Source organism: Copidosoma floridanum, unplaced genomic scaffold, assembly GCF_036245765.1.
Source record: "Copidosoma floridanum isolate Cflo_tuat_1 unplaced genomic scaffold, Cflo_Japanese_pri ptg000019l, whole genome shotgun sequence".
NCBI classification, from domain to species: Eukaryota; Metazoa; Arthropoda; class Insecta; order Hymenoptera; family Encyrtidae; genus Copidosoma; species Copidosoma floridanum.
Window position 1 is genome coordinate 21,030,727 of NW_028321896.1, and position 17,895 is coordinate 21,048,621.

The following is a 17,895-nucleotide window of genomic DNA, read 5'->3' on the forward strand; positions in this document are numbered from 1 at the left end:
AAAGGCTTGGAAGCTCACTTGAAGCCGACGACTGATTTGAATGAAAAATCGGCAAGGTAAGTGTATACACAGATGTAACGATCGAAGAGCGGAGAGTAGGTATAAAAGAGTATACGCGACGGTTAAACGATCCGCGCTTGGCTGGACCGCGAGGCGAACTGACTCTGAAATCGTCAAAAGCAAGTCACAATATAATCCCATGGCTATAACGTTTAAGTTAAAAGCGATGTGTATATATATATATATATGCACATGTGAGTACACCGATGGAATCCATGGCCAGTAAGCGCCCCGGGTTGTGTGGGGATTGGCGCTTGTGTTATTTTATTTATTCAATTAATAAACAAAGCGGCCAGTAAGCGCCCCGGGTTGTGTGGTGATTGGCGCTTGTGTTATTTTATTTATTCAATTAAAAAACAAAGTGGCCAGTAAGTGCTCCGGGTTGTGTGGTGATTAGCGCTTGTGTTATTTTATTTATCATTTTAATTATCAAAGCGGCCTGTAAGTGCTCCGGGTCGTGTGGGGATTGGCGCTTGTGTTATTTTATTTATTCAATTAATAAACAAAGCAGCTAGTAAGCGCCCCGGGTTGTGCGGGGATTGGCGCTTGCGTTATTGTTTAATGTATTTTCCTTACACCTCCGCCGAAAGTTCGTTCCATCTGACCCGATTTTGAGCTAGAAAAAGCCTCATATCAGTCCTGCCATATATGCGCAGAACGAAGTGCGCAGATATATATAGTTATATATTCAGCACCGAGAAGCAGCAGTAGTTAAACAATACATATATATATAGCCACATGATGGCTCTGTCGGTAGCGTGTCTGCCTACAGATCTTGATGGCCGGGGTTCAAATCCCACTCTGGACAAAAATTTCATCAATGAATGAGGTTTTTTTCTGGATGGGATTTGTACTTCAATAAACCTACCGATCTATCTACCGTTTCCCCCTACTGTTATTAAACCCAACGTATGGCTAAATACACTTTATAGTGTCAAAATAGCCATGTCTGAGCCCTTAAGGGGCGATGATGAATATAAAAAAAAAAAAAACATATATATATATATATATATACGGCTAACGGAGTTATAACCTTTATAGTTTATACAACACAGAAAATCATTGGATATTTATTTACATAAATTATTGGATGTATATATATATTTTTTTTTTTTTACACAATTTACATGTATATATAAATTTATTAATTTCACATGAACAGAGTACACAACACAAAATTAAAACTACCAAATTAATGTTTTTTGATCAGTTACTTTCACTTTAATGATTTATTTAGTATATAAATGTAGTATATACATGTCATATTACAAAAATAAACTATGAAATCTTTTATTTAATCGAATTATGCTTATCACAATTATAATAGTTATTGATAATAACCTGATTTATTTTGCACTTACGGATATAAACATTAGGATTTTTAAAATGATCTTTATAGGATCCATGATTCGAATTTAAACGGATTTCTCTTCCTCTCGTTTTGCCAGCACGACCAACCTGCACAAATCCTCGGCCCAATCTGATTCTATATAATATACTACAGTCTCGGCAAGCGTATATATATAGATATACCTATACACATGTACACTCATCTACGTGCATTTAAGTGGTATTGTTCGAGCAACCGATCGATCAACAATAATGCATAATGCACTAAATCTTTGACTGGATCTTTAAACCATCATTTTTAACAAAACTAAAACCGTGGTGACGAACTTTCGGCGGAGGTGTAAGGAAAAAAAGTATACGTACCATGGCCAAAAAGTGGGGCTACATCTGACCGCGCATTACCGGCCTCGCCTTCGGCTCGGCCGATAATATAGCGCGGTCAGTAATAGCCCCACTTTCTGGCCTAGGTACGTAATATACTATTTATTAATTAATAAAGCTTGTGATACTGCTTTTAGGCGCGTTGGGTTATTGGGTTAAATAGCTTAGGATTAATTTATCAAGTTATGGTGTATGAAATGTTGTCGAGTTATCTGGGGTTTTGCGTCTTGCTCCATATAGCCAATTTGAATTTCCCGCAAGTTTGCCAGTCACATTTGAGAGCACTGCCCCTCTTACCCCTCTATATAACTCCCTCTTGTATATATATAGGTATAATTTTTAACTGCATGTGTCGTCGGCTCTGATGGACGCTGGTATAACTTCTGCTTTACCTTACGAAAAATGCACCATATTAAGATCGAGGGTCAGGCACCTAGTTGGTGGTGAACTCAATGTGGATGTGGAAGGTGATTTTTCATGTGGTGACATTAAGTATTGCGTTGATTTTTTAATAATTGTACTTATTTAGTTCTATGGTAATAATTAAGCTACAACGACATATTATATTTTAGAGTGAATGCTTATACATTAGTATAATAAAATAAGAAAAAAGACATTAATTGCTCAGTGTAGTGATTAAGATGAATAATTTGAGTAGAGTCGGTTTGATGCTAAGATGCGGAACAGGGTGTACTAGGAGATATGTTCAAAGTAACGCTAATCTGTTGGAAAATTGTGTCGAACTTAGGAACAGAAATCCAAGAAATTTGGAGTTGATGACCATTGCTAGGAAGCCCCTAGGATATTGGTTGGATATGCCTGGTCACGAATACTGGCACAAGTATGCCCTTTTTATTTATTCCACATTACTTTGTTCAATCATCATTTGACTTTTCATACGTTTATACTAAGTAAGTTAGTTATAAATTTTCAGGTTAGTTGTAAAAGTAACGTCTAAAAATTTGGTGCTACAAATCAACCATTATAAAAATGGACCGGTTGTTACAGTATCAACTACCGAGTATGCCATGAAGAGACACCTTTTCAAGTAGGTATTTTAGGCCATTCTAACCGTGTATCAATTATTTTTTCAACTTACCAAGTCAAATATTTTCTTAGATCACTAGATTTTACCGCATACACTAATGCTGGGAGAGTACTTGCTCAGAGGTGTCTTGAGAGTGGGATAGGGTCAATTATGTGTGATATTGATACAGAAAACAGTACAAAGTTAACAGCTCTAATTGATGAACTACGGAAAGGTGGAGTAGTTTTACAGGAGGCAATACCTTATAAGAATCCAGAACCTTGGGATGCAACAAGGATGATTAAACCATGGACCATAGTAGATTAAAATTTAATTGCAGTTCTTATGAACAACGTTTGTATAGTTAATAATATCTAAGTGAAATTTGTAAATACAAAGAAATACAAGAAAGACATATTTCCGTTTTATTTCGTAAAAATCGTTCACTCAATAACATATACAAATATGACTTGCAACAGTTCTAAGACATACATCCAAAATCTAATTACTTGCAACAATTCTAGAATACACATCCCAAGTTCCATTTAATTCAATATATTTTTATGTTTATGATAAGTGTGTATGTGTATTACACCACTCGTCTCACTTCGAAGAATCGTTTCAAATAATATACTTGGCCCAGAGTCATACAGACCAACACTGTAGCTTCAAAGAATGACCATGCAACTACTCTGGAATTTGTGCTCTCATTAATGGCTCTGTGTTTCTTGTCTCTCACCTAAAAAAAAAGGTTGAATTAAATAATGAAAGTTCAAGCAGCACATGGATAGATAGTGGAAATAAGCAAACTCAAACACAATCAAGTGTTGATTATAAAACTAAAAACACACCTGCATGTAATCTTGTTCACTTTTAACACTCCATAAGCTTCGACTCAGTTCTTTAATCATATCGTCAAGTTTTTTGGGAGCTTCTCCCTCGGCATGAGCTGCTGCATCATGCTCAACCTGTTTGGGAGCTTCTTCAACATCCATATTAAACATGACGACTTTGGGTGCCATGGAGCCCATCATATTATTAAAGCAGTAAGTATAAACTCCCGCTGTGTGAGCAGCAAAGGTGTATTTGCCACTGCTCTCCTTGTTACCCTGAAAGATAACTTTGTTATCGGGTCCTAGTATTCTAGTATCAATGTCTAGAAAGCCACCCTCGGCTGTTTCAAATGTGAGCCCTGAAAAGTAAAAAATAAAGTGAAATATGTTACCACGTTGAGTTTTAAAAGCACCGGTGTTTATAATGTACACAAGTAATGATAACAGCTTTTTGATCGCAAACTAACCCAGCTTGGCGTTAGCGTTGACTTTTTCAAAAAAACACTCCTCGGAGTGAGCGTCGACGGTGATGAAGTACGGGCTCGCATACCGGAAAGAGATGGCCAGCACGAGGGTCAACGTTAACCAGTGCATGTTGGTGATTCTGACCTTTTAACAGCTATCATCGGCTACCACAGGTAGGTGCCGAGCAGAAGCTGAAGACTGCGACGTGTCGCGTTATTTTCGTGTGCGTAAGCACTGCAGTAAGCAACTAAGAAGCAAAGTTAGCAAAGCACCAGTCACACACCAACACTACTGTTACTTGTAAGTACACGTAGGTGTGCGTATAATCCAGACGGTTGCTGCTCAAACGATCAACCACTGACAAAAAGAAAGATAGCAAACTGACGACGGAGCGCGCCACGTGTACACGTACAACTTCTTATCTCGCACTTCTCACAGCTGCCGGCCTAATTTTCCAACTAGATATTTTTTTCACTAAACGTAAGTTAAATAGGTACTATCGGTATGACGGTACAATGGCGGAAAATAAATCTCAGTACCTTTATGTGAGAGGTGTAAAAAAAACTGAAGCTAATGAACATGAACAATGCCGGTGGACGATTGGACACACATTCTCGTGTCGGTAACTGTCAGTGAGACAGGTGACTTTTTAATCGACAACATAGGATGTAGTATAGATATGTTGACAAATCGTATATATAAGTACATGGGGTAAAAAAAACATATTACGGCAAGCGATCTTGTTGAGGGATGATCCGTAATTCGTAATAACTATAGTTTATTTTGAAATTTTCAGATCCTTAAGATAAAAATATCTAAAGAAAAAATTTTATGTACTTTAAGGCCATTACTTTTTGAAACAGCCTCGAAACGGGGAGTTTAAATTATTACTGCGCCCTTGTGACAAGAAAAAAATTATAGTGTTCGGCTCATAAAGCTCCAACCAAATCGGGCCTAGGTATGTACCCTACGGCCGTACAATAGCCCCGCAGTGGCGATGGCGCTTAGAACTACAATAATTTTTTTCCCTAATTAGTAATGCCATCCGTGTGAAACTTGATTTTAAAAAATTTACAGTTTAATGTAATAATCTTTCGTTCAAAATGATCGAAATAATGGAGTATACTATTTTAGTGATCAACCACCCCTGGCCCTTGGAACATTTTTATGGGGTTTAAATTTATCGCAAAATCACAACTACACGATATATACTTAAGAACTCATCATTAAAAACACTTAACGCCCGTACAATTGCAATAACTCTGTCCCACAATTTACTCATTCGTACAACAAAGTATATATTGTACAACAAAGCCGCAGAACTCGTGGTAATAATCTCAATGGATAGTAAATAAATAATATTCTCAGTTTGAATATCAGCGTAAAAAGTTTAAAAAAAAATACTGGTGAACTGGTTGAAAATACGCGCACCACTTAGGAGTGTACCCTCGGGCGAAAAACAGCACTTTTCGCCCTCGACAAGGAAAACGTCGTTCGTAAATCGTGGAAAAACGTACATACACGTCATGGTACAAAAACTAATATTATTAATTATTGTTTCAGACAGTCGATACAGCATCTGAATCAGTTGCTTAAAATGGCTTGAGAATTTATTTTTCATTGTAAACGGCCTTTATCAAATGTTCTATTAATAAAGCGTGAGACATCCCTTACCCGCGTAAATTGCGGAGACTTGATTGGTAATGTCCAAGTATATAACTGCGCATAAACGAGATAGCGGGAGGGGCAGCGCGTAGCGCATTTTATCGATACAATATTTTTACTTTTAGTAAATTGAATTTATGTGGACACAATAAAGAACGAATCCGATTCGAATGGTGTACATCGGTATAAATGTATAAGGTGTAATCAATACATATATGTTTACCCATAAATATTTCAATTAAATGTTTACTCTCAACAGTATATATATATATATATATCCCCGAGACCCTAGTTCTCAAACATCAGCGAGGAGGAGATCAGAAGTGCGAAGTAACAAAGCCGATAATTAAATAAAAAAAAAAAAAAGAAAGAAAGGAAAAAATCGAAGAGGGTGACTTTGACTAGTGTACACGGGCATTTTTAATGCGCTTAGCTCGCGTATACACAAGTACCTGCATAATATGTCGGTTGTGACCGTGACTTGTAATTGAAAATTAGGGGAAGAAAACTTAAGAGAATATACATTATATACTTCGGTACTGTTGTTAAAAAAAAAAAAAGCAAAAGGGATTCGCAGAAAATTTACGTTATGCATACTTTGTTACACCGTATAATGAATATACACGTTACAGGTATATACCTACATATAACTCGATCAAGTTCGATAACACCTGGCATCCATCATAATGCGATGACTGGGCAGTCACACAAGTAGTTCGCAAGAATTAAGATTTATATATATATATATATACTTGCTCTATAGGCACTTTGTTGACTCTGTTTTCAAAAAATGACAAATCCGTTTACTTATAGAAGGGCAGTCTGTCTCTCACACGCATATTGTTATCGATATCGCCAGTCATTTGCGCGGCGGATTTGGGTGTCTGTTATTGATGGACCAACAGAGGGGACCGTGAGATTTATCGACACTTGTCTCTTTTTTATCTCGTTTTCATGTAAGAATTTTTTTCTTATTTCTCCAAGTATGACGATAATTTGATTGAAGCCTGTGTCCCATATAATAAAAAAATTATATAAAATAAAAATGAACACGATAACCATAAACAAAGCTCATTAAATTGTTTGTACTAGGTGAAAAAAAGGTATGTATTTTTAATTTATTTGAAAAAAGATAGTACAACGTTGTACTTGTAAAAAGATTTGTAAAAGAGAGATGTCTCAAAGCGCGTGAGGAAAGGTCTTTATACAAAAAAATTTCTCGGATATTTTCAAGTGGCATTCAAGTATGTAAACAAGAGACCTGAGTATAGGCTTCATCACTGCATGCTTATAATAAATTAAATAAGTTGTTGATGAAACGAACGGTCAAACCTCGATTGCGCAATGCGCTGCAGCGAACATCATCGAAATCAAATTAGTCCCCCGATCGGCCGTCGGTACAGTCAAATTCTCCACACATGCTCACATTTACATCATATATATTATATATACTAGCTTTTTGCTCCGAAACTCCGAAGCAAACGGAAGAGAACGGAACTGATCATACTTACTTAAACCTAATCTTCATATACTTACCAACTTAACAAAAAAACTTATACAGTTTCAAGAGAGTGTACAACATAATACAAGTATTTACAACTTTACAAGTAATTCAGGTACTAATACTTATTCAAATACTGCTTAATACATCAGTGGGACTGGGCGGCTGAGGAGCGTAGACGTGGAAGTTGTGTTATAATAAGACCGAGAGAAAGACGTGTGCGCGTTGCTCGCGTTGATATATAATAATATTAATTTATACGTGTGACCTCACATATATTAGCAATCGTCGCGCGGCGGCCTGTGTGCTACTTCTTCAAATCCCGGCTCCCGAGATTCATAGGGAATTAAGGGTCCTTCGGACCAACCGCGGGGGGAGCAAAAGCAACAGCAGCCAGATCATCATCATCCAGAGGTACACAGAACTTCAAGACAATGATGCAGCAGGAGGTCATGTCCAAGGCGGAGGACGTCGCCGACCAGGTGATTATTCTGCCGTTCTGTATGCCTGTTCCCGCTAGGTCGGTTATTTCTTGCTCGCTTGACTTCTCTCGGGACACGTCACGATTTTCTTTCATGTATCTCTACTTTTTTTATCTTTCTTTCCTTTTCATCGTTATGTGCGCCAAGTAGGCCTCGCGCGGGACCTTGACATACGTCGCTGCTGCCACCGCTCCGCGAACACGTGCGACTTGCGAAATCTCGGTCTCTGGAGTAGCGACCCTTCACCTCTGCTACGTTCTCGCGGGAGGCCCAAGGTCGATTCGTTCCGAGTTCGAAGCAACCATATGCCCAAACTTTGATCTGGCGTTCTCGCTTTTTTTGTTCAAGTAAATTTCCCCTCAGGGTGTTCGAGGAATCAACGAAGATCGGGTTATTTCGTATTGATAACCATACATCCCTGTGGCCGCAAAATATTGCTTAATTTTTTTCCAAGTTTTTCGTTATGCCGATCTTTGTTATACCACCCGACTCATTATGTTATCTTGGAGCAACCTGTTACAAGCGAAACGTGGCAATATTGAATTACCATATACTCATACCCACACGCTGACTTTCACAGACCTACTTTTTTAATAAAAAATATGGGACACCGTCCAAACACACTCGCGCACACTTTTTTCCCTTTCAATCAATTATTACATTCGTATTGCGATCTAAATACTTGCGGCCGTTATTATTGTATCAAAATGCTCATTTGTTTATTTATTGGTACTTGTTAATTTGTTTTCTTTTCGTTTTTTTCGATTTTTAGATTATTAGGAAAGGAAAGCATGTACTTCCAACTCTGGCCAGGCTGTGCCTTATTGCCACATTTCTAGAGGATGGCCTAAGAATGTGGGTCCAATGGAATGAGCAGAGGGAGTATATGGACATGTCCTGGGGCTGTGGAAAATTTTTGGCTACCATATTTGTACTTATAAATTTGGTAGGACAGCTGGGTGGCTGCGTTGCTGTCCTTGGCAGGTGGAAAGTTCCCATTGCCTGTGGGGTGCTCTTCTTCATTGTTATCCTACAAACGTTAGCCTACAGCATTTTGTGGGATATGCAATTTCTCTTTAGAAATTTAGCGCTCATTGGTGCCCTGCTACTTGTTCTAGCTGAATCCAAGGCTGAGGGCAGGTCACTTTTCGCGGGTGTACCCTCCCTTGGCGAAAACAAGCCAAAAAGTCTTCTGCAGCTAGCTGGAAGAGTACTTTTGGCATTCATGTTTGTCACATTGATCAGATTCGAGTGGTCCTTCTTCCAAATTATTCAAGATGTTCTGGGAGGAATTTTAATGGTTCTGGTGACCATTGGATACAAGACTAAATTGAGTTCTTTGTTACTTGTACTTATTTTGACATGTCTCAACTATTATCATAACGCTTGGTGGACTATTCCAGACTACAAACCACTCAGAGATTTCTTGAAATACGATTTCTTCCAAGTAAGTGCACATGTGAAAATCCCAACAAGCAATTAATTTAAAATACTTTCAGTAAATTAAAAATTTTTAATTTCTAATGTATTACTTTCAGACCCTTTCTGTGATCGGTGGATTGTTGATGATTGTGTCTTTGGGACCAGGTGGTGTTTCAATGGATGAACATAAAAAAAAGTGGTAAAATAAAGGTGCTCAAAAAAATTAAACGGATTTCCACTCATCTGTTTTTTTAATCAGTTCAGTAATCAGACTGAATCAATTAAGACAGCATTACGATACTAAAAAAAAGTGCAAATATCCACTGTTTGATGTGTCCGCTGCCAAAAGTGTAGGTTCAGATTATTCAAGCAAAAATTATTGCTGGTCTTATTAATTACCAACTGAGGCACTTTTTAAAGGATTAACTAATTACGCAAAAACGACGAGATGCCTTAAATATATTGAAACAAGAGATAATGGATAAAGACTAATTTATGATACGAAAAGGAAATAACGGCTTGTATATATGAGAGAACATTTATTGTGAACAGTGTAATCTCTTGGGCGCTTAAACAAAAAATTTTTTTCTAGTTTTTAGGGCTGTCCATCTTTTCGGATGGTTTGACCTATTTGTTTGTAAACATACTGTAGGTTTCTTTTTTTCCAATTCAAAGCAAAATCTTCCATTAAATTATAATTTTTTTGTAATACCATAGTTATCTATCATTATTTTTGTTATGTTTGTAAGCTATGTTTATGATAATAACATAGACGTAAACTCGTCGACTTCTCTGAGTCGTTGTAAATAAATTTTAAATTTCATTAATCGAGATTTCATTATAGAATTTTGCAGCTCGGGTGGATAGTCCTACATACATTCTATTAATAAGCCTCTAAAATAAACTTTGCTCAAAATAGTTCACGTGCATAGGATGTACAGTTAATCGTCTACACGATGAATTGTCCGCTCCTTCACATTCTACTTAAGAGTTTTGTGGATACAAATTTTTATTTTTTACTAATTAAACGTCGTACTGGACGTGTTTTATTGAACAATAATGCGACTCTTGAACAGAACTAAATGTGATTCCGTTATTCATAAAGGGGAAACATTTTTAGTGGCAAAACCATTTGCTCATGTGTTAAGATCATATTATCGGCATAATCATTGCGATTATTGTTTTAAAAAAGAGTAAGTAATTTTTCAAATCAGTTTAAAAAAAAATTTATCAATAAAAACTAAAACATTTCTACATAAGTGTACATTATGTGTACAGTATAAGTGTATATTACTGTTATCAATACGAATAATTTTTCAAAGTCGAATTTTCGTCCAATAAAGTTTTTAAAAAAGAATCGTAAAATAAGTATGTGGAATTATTATGTTATACCTCAAACTTATCTCACTCTGTACATACTTGAACCCATAAATATGATAGAACGAGAAAGAAAATGTATCAGTAGGTAATACACTGTGGTAATACACATGTAAACAATACCACTTTGTATTAAAGGTTATAAGTAGAAACCGGTTGTCCAAACGTTGGGTCTGTTTTTACCGCAGATTTATAATTCAAGTCCTATTGTATCGGTTCAAAATATTTTTATAGAAATTTTTTCATGACAAATATGAAATGCAGATAAAAAAAGGTGATTGTTTGATAAGTTCCAAACCTTTTGCGTACGTTTTAAGTTCAAAACACAAAGATAATCGTTGTGATCACTGTTTCAGAAGGTAAATTATCCAAGCATACATTTAGAATAGATTTTGATAAAAAAACAAAAAAAGTTGCAATTAAACAATAACATCTGGTGACTTTGTAAATAACGATATAACAATACTTTTAGTGGGAAACTTTTGAAATGCTCTGGTTGTCATTACGTTTATTACTGCGACCGCATTTGCCAAAAAGAATCTTGGAAGATTCACAAGGCGGAGTGCGCAAATTTGAAAAGAATACTGCCACGAATTGTGCCAGACGCTGCTCGTTTGCTGGCCAGAATAATCATCAAGCTTCAACAAGGCGGAGGAGAAGAGAAAGAGTACTATTCAAAGAACTCGTACAGGAGATTCAAGGACTTGATGTCGCGTAGGTTCAACGTATTTTTCAATTGAACAATCAGGTGGCGAGCAGTTGAACTGATTTTTTAAATTGCTTTCAGATTACACGAGTTTAAAAAACGATCAAAAGCGTATGGAGCACTTTGTCTCACTTTGCCAAATTTTAGAGGAATTTATGGGTAGCTCTCAGCTACCAAACTCAGCAGAGATTTTAGGCTTGTATGGAAGAATTTGCGTCAATTCGTACAACATATTAGATTCTGATATGAACAGCATTGGTGTTGGCATTTATTTAGGACCCTCTGTAATAGATCACAGTTGTAAGCCAAATGCTGTTGCTGTGTTTGAAGGAACAACAATAATTATTAGAGCCCTGGAGGATATTCCACGCTTGGATTGGTCACAAGTATAATACACTTGGTTTAAAAAAAAGGAATAAAATAATTTTTTCTCAGTTAGTTTAAGCAATAATGAACGCAAATTTTTCAGATACATATATCATACATCGATGTATTAAATACAACTAATACTAGGCGTGCAGAACTGGAAAGCACGTATTATTTTGTGTGCAATTGTGAGAGATGCAAAGAATCAGAAGCATTTGCAACAGCTGCAACTTGCTCATCATGTCCAAGCCAATGTGATATTAAAGAAGATTCTTGTTTGAATTGTGGTCAAAAGATTTCAACATCTTTTAAAGAAAAGTTCAAAGAAATTAGTGAATTTACTGCAAGTCACCTTGAAAATATGAAAAATGTAGCCTGTATCCTTTTTTTTCGCAAATACAATATCTTGCACATTACAACCGCAAATCGTATAAATTCTTTAATTGAATATCAATAGATTTGGATATCAGCAAAAAATGCCTGAGTAAACAAAAAGGAGTTTTTCACCCTTTAAACATTCAGTACATACGAACTATGGAATCTGCATTTGATGCTGCTGTTAATTTAGGATATTGGGAAGATGCTCAAAGTTTTGGAATTGATTTACTGCCAGGCTATTTGTAAGATATTTAATAAGATTTTTTCCACAAATAAGTTGAAAAATTACTTTTGGTGGAGGGCATATTGCCATTGGGATAAACAAATAAACATCCTCACAAAGTATATGTAAAACTAAAAATATTGCTTTAACTTTCAGGCACTATTATGGAGAGTTTCATCCTCTCACAGGAATATTGTACTTAATGTTAGGGAAAATACAGCTGCATTTGGAAAAGGCAAAGCCAGCTTTAGAGATGCTAAATAAAGCTGAAAAAATTATCAGAATCACCCATGGAGACAATCATTCTTTGTTCAGGGATAACTTAAGACCGCTACTTTGCCAAGCCATGATGGAGAGTCAGCATTGAGAGTTCCATGGATGATTTCTGTATGTGATGTGATGTTTACATGTGACTGAGTATTGTATTTTTTATTGTTTTAAAGTAATTATATCTTTTATAAAGTGTTAAATAAAATAAAAAATTAAAGATAACTTTTAATTAAGATTTTTCGGTAGCTAATCTATGTTACTGACAAAATTAAAAGAAATTGCAAATAGTCATTTAAATTTGCCGGGACACTACGTAGATTGTCCATACACAAGCGAGTCTCGAAACTCGAAATCGCAATTCAAGTACCCCGAGACCCCGATTCCGATATACTTACCTAAGTATAATATACGAAGTATGGATCAACGTTTTCCATTCTTACACAGTAAGATTACGTTCGAGCCGTTCGAGTTTACCAAGTAGGTAAAGCCAGTACAAAAATACGTGAGAATATGACGTTTCTTTTGATGTACATAAATTATGATGATAAGAGCTGCGAGAGCAAAGATTTTTTTTGACACTAGAGCCATCCATTTTATTCTTTGAAGGGGTGGTAATAATGTGAAGTATATATTATAGCGAGAAATCACAGCCAATGTATATATGTATTGCAGTTTCGATTAGTAAAGCTATATATACACTTTGGCTATATAATTCTTATCAGCTGTCAAATGCATCTGATGTGGTCAGCAGCTGTTTTACTTTTATATGAATCTTTATTCATTGATTTTTTTTACGTGCTGTTTTTTTCATTACATTATCTTCAAATATGTGAACAAACACATTAATGTAATAATAATACAGACTTTTTTACCATTAAATAACATCATAACTATTTATAGATAGAAGATTTTCGTACACCATGCAGCTTTCACCTTGTTTATTTTGAAGAATAGTTATTAAAATACCTAAAGAAGATTTACATAATAATTTTCTAATTGGTGAAACACAGAAGAATTGAAAATGTTTTCAGCATTCAAACGGTTCGCTGGTAAATCTGAAGGGATGACTTCCTCCCCCAGACCAGCGCATCAGTCTATGCCTTTTAATTTGCAAAAAAAATTTGCAAAAGGTGTCCAATATAATAGTGAGTAGTTTGAGTTTTTATAATTAATGATAATATAATAATTCACTTAATAAATATGTATTTTTTGTTTCTTTTTTCAGTGAAAATAATTATTAAGGGTGATAGAAATGCTGGAAAAACGTGTCTATTTCACAGGTTACAAGGTCAAAAGTTTGTTGAAGAGTACGTGCCCACGGATGAAATTCAAGTTGCTAGTATTCAATGGAATTACAAAGCTACAGATGATATTGTAAAAGTTGAAGTGTGGGATGTTGTGGATCGTGGTAGGCGCAGGAAGAAAATGGAAGGTCTCAAAATGGATAATATTGTCTCTGTTGAAACTATGTCTGAGGAACCAGCTTTGGATGCTGAATTCCTGGATGTGTACAAGGGAACAAACGGTGTGATACTCATGATGGATATCACAAAACAATGGACTTTTGATTATATTCAAAGAGAACTTCCCAAGATACCCAGTCACATTCCAGTCATTGTTTTGGGAAATCACTGTGATATGTCTCATCATAGAACTGTGACTGCAGATCATGTTACCTATTTCATTGATTCGCTTGGAGAGAGGACTGCACAAGTGAGATATGCTGAATCTTCAATGAGAAATGGTTTTGGTTTGAAATTGTTGCACAAGTTTTTTAATCTTCCATTTTTACAACTACAAAAGGAAACTCTTCTACAGCAATTGGAAACCAATAAAGAGGAAACTCTTTTGACGGTTCAAGAGATAGATGTATATCAAGAGAGTGACGATGCAGATTACAACAAATTTTTGGATTTCCTTGTAAATAAAAGAAGAGCCGCAGCTGATTCTGTTTCTGCAACAGCTTTGGTTCCAAATGTCACGTCGTCTTTGAGTCCTCATGGCCAAGTTGGACCAACAAATCAAGGAGTGCCTCTGGCAAAAGTTTTGGGTCCCATTGGTGGTGGCACCCCTATACCTGTTAAAAATATGGATCCAAAGTTACTTGCCAAAAAAGAAACACCAATACAAAGCAGTAACAATGACGACAAAGTAGAACAAACAAGTATACCTAGCAGCACGAGTGCTCCGGAATATTTAAACAACAGGGGATCAATGGGTTTTAGCAATGACAAAAGAGAACAGCTAAACACTAGGTCGCAGTCTTTTGTTTCAAAAACAGCTCTTAATAAAACAGAATCAACCTTAGAAAAAGAAAAATCTTTGGAAAATCATAAGCATATCATTACTCCAATTACAAGTGTAGAAGACTTTGTGCCTGATGAAGGCTATTTGGATAAATCTTTTTTGGATGACAATAGTCAGTCAAACTCTCAAGCAAGTCAAAAGAAACAGACAGACTCTGATAGGTTCGTTAAAAAATTGTATTTTCCATTGCGCAAAGAAAATTTATTCAATCAACAAATATTTATTTGTTTACAGTGACACAGAAACTGGAAATCCACTGGTAGCTGGTTTTGAGGATGACCTGTCATCAGCAGATGAGATGCCGGTTAACGTTCAACCAAAATTAGTCGAAAACCCGCTCAGCAAGCAAAAGCATAGGCAAAGGGATAATTCTCTCGGCGCAGAGTCAATGAAATTACAAATTTCAAAACGCGACTCTATGTCCTCGATAGAGCGGGAGTTGCAGGCCACCAACCAATTACACATTGACGATCAGAATGACGAAAATTCTGATGACACCTTTGATAGCTGGCTAGGTCGAGATTGCAAATGGAGACAAAGTCCCGAAGGTGGAGAAGACGTAAGCAGTAACGTCAATCCAAAGAAAGACAAAATGGAGCTGAGCGACAAGAGTCTGGACGCGAGTGTAACAAGTTCCAACGTTCACTTGGAATTACTAGACAGTAGTAGTATTCGCCAACTGAGTTCCAACAGTAGCAGTCCAGTTATGAAAGGAAAGAAAAAGCACAAAGATAAGGTAAAGTTCGCCAATGATTGATAACTTTTTTTTTTCTTGTTTGCAACGATTGCTAAAAAAATAATCATTTCCCTACAGACCGAAGACAAGGAAAAGAAAAAAAAGAAAAAGTCCAAAGATAAAGATAAGGATAAAGAAAAAGATAAGTCTGACAGGTCTGAAAAAAAAAAACGTAAATCCATGAAAAGAGAGGAAAAAAAGAAACGTGACGAATTGGAAGAATTTTTGAATGGGTCAAGTACACACGTAGATGTTGATACAGCTTACGAAGCTATATAATCCAATGTTTTGTGACCTATTTGTTGCAAATATTATTTTTCATTGAAACTTCCAAGTTTTTAAACAATTGCTTCCAGTATGCAGTCGGAAAAAGGATGAAATTGCGAAAAACCAATGATCTCTTTTGCAAAAGACTATAATGTTCAACTGTTGCATTTAAAATTAGAAATTATATTGCATTGTTAACACTTTTTTGTATGATTTCATTACATTGTATTCATGCAAAATATTTTAACGAATCTAAGAGTTACGCCGGGAGATGTTTGTATGCTTTGTTAGATAAAATAATCTATTTCTATAACTAAATGTGTGAAGTAACGTTGTTGATTATATTAATAATAATTGTATGTAATTGTGTATATAACATAATATAAGTATTTTATTTCATTTAAAAAAGAACTAATAAAAAAGCAACAATTACTTTCGTGCATACTTAGTCTTTTCTTTCAATTGATCTACTTGGAAAAATCGTTGACCAATTCAAATCTAAAAGTAATGTACCTAAAGCGTACGCTGATTGTATGAAAACTGCAAAATTTATCAAGCAAAAAAAAGAAGTGAAACTTTTTTTACAGCTTTTTGTAATAGAGTAGTGAAGTAATAGGGGTACGTTATAATTGCAGAACAAAATCATAATATGGTAAAGTAAATAGTAGGATATAAATTTAATGAATTATTTAAAAAACGATATTATTGCGTAATACATGCAAAACTTATATCTATTAATTATTTGGTGCAATAAGTAAGTACAGCAATACGCGCTTTTAATAATAATAGGCCAAGAGCTGAGGCCTCGAAGGTGATCAAAATCTAAACTAGCCGCCACGCTTACCCAAGATTGAGGAACCTCATGATTCGTGCAGATCCGAAATATTTTGGTCATATTAAATTATAATGGAGTGTTTTGTTGGTATTTAAATAGTGCTACACGGTTTTATATAAACAAGCCGAAACTTAGACCAGTGAATGCAAAATGAAAAGTTGTCTGTCTTTGGGTCATCAGGTTATACCATTGTATAACACAAGAACGTTGGAATGGTATAACCTGATGATCCAAACACAGATAACTTTTCAAATGTATCCACTGGTCTAAGTTTCGGCTGGTTTATATAAGACCATGCCAACGTACTTGTGTCTTGTGTTATCGGGTCATACCATTTCAACGTTCCTGTGTCGTTGGGTTATACCATTCCGACGTTTATGTGTTATACTATTCTGCTATTTCTGTATTCTATACAGACTAAGAGCTAAGGCCTGAGGGTAGGATCTCCATGAATCTTTAGGTTCCTCAGTTATGGCGAGAAAGGCGGCTGGTTTAGATTTTTGACCACCCTCGGACCTCAGCTCTCGGTCAAGCGCCCAATAACCCTATGCGAATACCTTGCGCATATCACCCTAATCGGCCAATTGCCAATACTGACAACTTTACTAGTGCCCCTGCTGCTGCACTTAAATGTGCTTGTCAACTTGGTAAGTTAGTATGTTATAACAATACTTGCGAAATGCGAGTTATGATAAAGTCAATGTTGGTATATTTATATTTACTTTTAGTACTTAACGTATTTCAGGATTTTTCCATTTCGGATTTCAGTAATTGGCAGGTGAAAAAAAAATGGCACATGCTCTCTTTTACTCTAATGATTCGATTGTTATAAACATGGGGGGGGGGGGCAAGCAAAAAATGGGATATGGGGGTAGCAGCCTATAGCGAAGTGATACGACACTAGCGTCTAAAATTTTGATTGGCTGCGTCACGTTGATCTCAATATAATTGGTATGGAGAGTGACATAAAAAAATGTGTACACACATAAGTATTCACATTGATATCTAAAAGAATTTGATTTGATGATTTTTCCGAATTCATACGTATATGCATTTACGAAATATACACACTGATGGCTTTTCAGCTTACTTTCAAAGCTTCTACAAATCTCTACCTCGTATGTTTTTAAACAGGTTTTTGACGCTGGCGAAGTGGCTGATTCGAGGGTACAATATTGTAGTCAACATGGCGGGAGTGGCGGGACGGCATTGGCTTATCACCTCGGATCGACGGTATTCCTTCT

At 36.0% G+C, this 17,895-nt stretch overlaps 5 protein-coding genes across 10 annotated transcripts; 4 read left to right on the forward strand and 1 right to left on the reverse strand.

Moving 5' to 3' along the window:
- The first annotated feature begins 2,195 nt into the window (after positions 1-2,195).
- On the forward strand, positions 2,196-3,226 carry mRpL18 (mitochondrial ribosomal protein L18). 3 transcript variants are annotated; one of them, XM_089593587.1, is made up of 4 exons: positions 2,197-2,283; positions 2,364-2,632; positions 2,726-2,839; positions 2,911-3,226. In XM_089593587.1, the coding sequence occupies exons 2-4, from the start codon at positions 2,433-2,435 to the stop codon at positions 3,143-3,145; spliced, it is 549 nt and encodes a 182-aa protein (XP_089449713.1). In that variant the 5' UTR covers positions 2,197-2,283; positions 2,364-2,432; the 3' UTR covers positions 3,146-3,226. The 3 variants fall into 3 exon arrangements, with proteins under 3 accessions (XP_014214306.2, XP_089449713.1, XP_089449714.1); XM_089593588.1 differs by having other exon boundaries at positions 2,199-2,273; XM_014358820.2 differs by having other exon boundaries at positions 2,196-2,632.
- LOC106643636 (transmembrane emp24 domain-containing protein 2) lies at positions 3,221-4,713 on the reverse strand. Its single transcript, XM_014358849.2, has 3 exons — positions 4,119-4,713; positions 3,670-4,010; positions 3,221-3,557 (listed from the first exon to the last, which is right to left on the reverse strand). The coding sequence occupies exons 1-3, from the start codon at positions 4,243-4,245 to the stop codon at positions 3,408-3,410; spliced, it is 618 nt and encodes a 205-aa protein (XP_014214335.2). The 5' UTR covers positions 4,246-4,713; the 3' UTR covers positions 3,221-3,407.
- Positions 4,714-7,232: 2,519 nt separating this feature from the next.
- On the forward strand, positions 7,233-9,392 carry Surf4 (Surfeit locus protein 4). The gene is made up of 4 exons (XM_014358850.2): positions 7,233-7,397; positions 7,565-7,764; positions 8,537-9,211; positions 9,303-9,392. Exons 2-4 carry the CDS (start codon positions 7,717-7,719, stop codon positions 9,387-9,389), a joined length of 810 nt encoding a protein of 269 aa, XP_014214336.2. The 5' UTR covers positions 7,233-7,397; positions 7,565-7,716; the 3' UTR covers positions 9,390-9,392.
- Positions 9,393-10,245: 853 nt separating this feature from the next.
- Positions 10,246-12,648, forward strand: Smyd3 (SET and MYND domain containing, class 3). 2 transcript variants are annotated; one of them, XM_089593179.1, is made up of 6 exons: positions 10,246-10,379; positions 11,036-11,277; positions 11,351-11,655; positions 11,739-12,012; positions 12,093-12,255; positions 12,393-12,648. In XM_089593179.1, exons 1-6 carry the CDS (start codon positions 10,246-10,248, stop codon positions 12,601-12,603), a joined length of 1,329 nt encoding a protein of 442 aa, XP_089449305.1. In that variant the 3' UTR covers positions 12,604-12,648. The 2 variants fall into 2 exon arrangements, with proteins under 2 accessions (XP_089449305.1, XP_014214307.2); XM_014358821.2 differs by lacking the exon at positions 10,246-10,379 and adding an exon at positions 10,746-10,922.
- Positions 12,649-12,890: 242 nt separating this feature from the next.
- LOC106643640 (rab-like protein 6) lies at positions 12,891-16,258 on the forward strand. Of its 3 annotated transcripts, none has more exons than XM_089592819.1 (5): positions 12,891-12,983; positions 13,407-13,651; positions 13,732-14,974; positions 15,048-15,549; positions 15,628-16,258. In XM_089592819.1, the coding sequence occupies exons 2-5, from the start codon at positions 13,528-13,530 to the stop codon at positions 15,826-15,828; spliced, it is 2,070 nt and encodes a 689-aa protein (XP_089448945.1). In that variant the 5' UTR covers positions 12,891-12,983; positions 13,407-13,527; the 3' UTR covers positions 15,829-16,258. The 3 variants fall into 3 exon arrangements, with proteins under 3 accessions (XP_089448945.1, XP_014214339.2, XP_089448946.1); XM_014358853.2 differs by having other exon boundaries at positions 12,910-13,033; XM_089592820.1 differs by lacking the exon at positions 12,891-12,983 and adding an exon at positions 13,222-13,249.
- The last annotated feature ends 1,637 nt before the right edge of the window (positions 16,259-17,895 follow it).

Bases quoted from the DNA above. Each gene is read 5' to 3' on its own strand.
- mRpL18 (XM_014358820.2), top strand. From the start codon at position 2,433: ATGAATAATTTGAGTAGAGTCGGTTTGATGCTAAGATGCGGAACAGGG. The intron at 2,633-2,725 runs GTATGCCCTTTT...ATAAATTTTCAG, and splicing joins GGTCACGAATACTGGCACAA to GTTAGTTGTAAAAGTAACGT. The intron at 2,840-2,910 runs GTAGGTATTTTA...ATATTTTCTTAG, and splicing joins ATGAAGAGACACCTTTTCAA to ATCACTAGATTTTACCGCAT.
- LOC106643636 (XM_014358849.2), bottom strand. From the start codon at position 4,245: ATGCACTGGTTAACGTTGACCCTCGTGCTGGCCATCTCTTTCCGGTAT. The intron at 4,011-4,118 runs GTTAGTTTGCGA...TTTACTTTTCAG, and splicing joins CAACGCTAACGCCAAGCTGG to GGCTCACATTTGAAACAGCC. The intron at 3,558-3,669 runs GTGTGTTTTTAG...CTTTTTTTTTAG, and splicing joins GTGAACAAGATTACATGCAG to GTGAGAGACAAGAAACACAG.
- Surf4 (XM_014358850.2), top strand. From the start codon at position 7,717: ATGATGCAGCAGGAGGTCATGTCCAAGGCGGAGGACGTCGCCGACCAG. The intron at 7,765-8,536 runs GTGATTATTCTG...TTCGATTTTTAG, and splicing joins CGGAGGACGTCGCCGACCAG to ATTATTAGGAAAGGAAAGCA. The intron at 9,212-9,302 runs GTAAGTGCACAT...TATTACTTTCAG, and splicing joins TGAAATACGATTTCTTCCAA to ACCCTTTCTGTGATCGGTGG.
- Smyd3 (XM_089593179.1), top strand. From the start codon at position 10,246: ATGCGACTCTTGAACAGAACTAAATGTGATTCCGTTATTCATAAAGGG. The intron at 10,380-11,035 runs GTAAGTAATTTT...CAATACTTTTAG, and splicing joins GATTATTGTTTTAAAAAAGA to TGGGAAACTTTTGAAATGCT. The intron at 12,013-12,092 runs GTATCCTTTTTT...GAATATCAATAG, and splicing joins AAATATGAAAAATGTAGCCT to ATTTGGATATCAGCAAAAAA.
- LOC106643640 (XM_089592819.1), top strand. From the start codon at position 13,528: ATGTTTTCAGCATTCAAACGGTTCGCTGGTAAATCTGAAGGGATGACT. The intron at 13,652-13,731 runs GTGAGTAGTTTG...TTCTTTTTTCAG, and splicing joins AAAAGGTGTCCAATATAATA to TGAAAATAATTATTAAGGGT. The intron at 14,975-15,047 runs GTTCGTTAAAAA...ATTTGTTTACAG, and splicing joins AAACAGACAGACTCTGATAG to TGACACAGAAACTGGAAATC.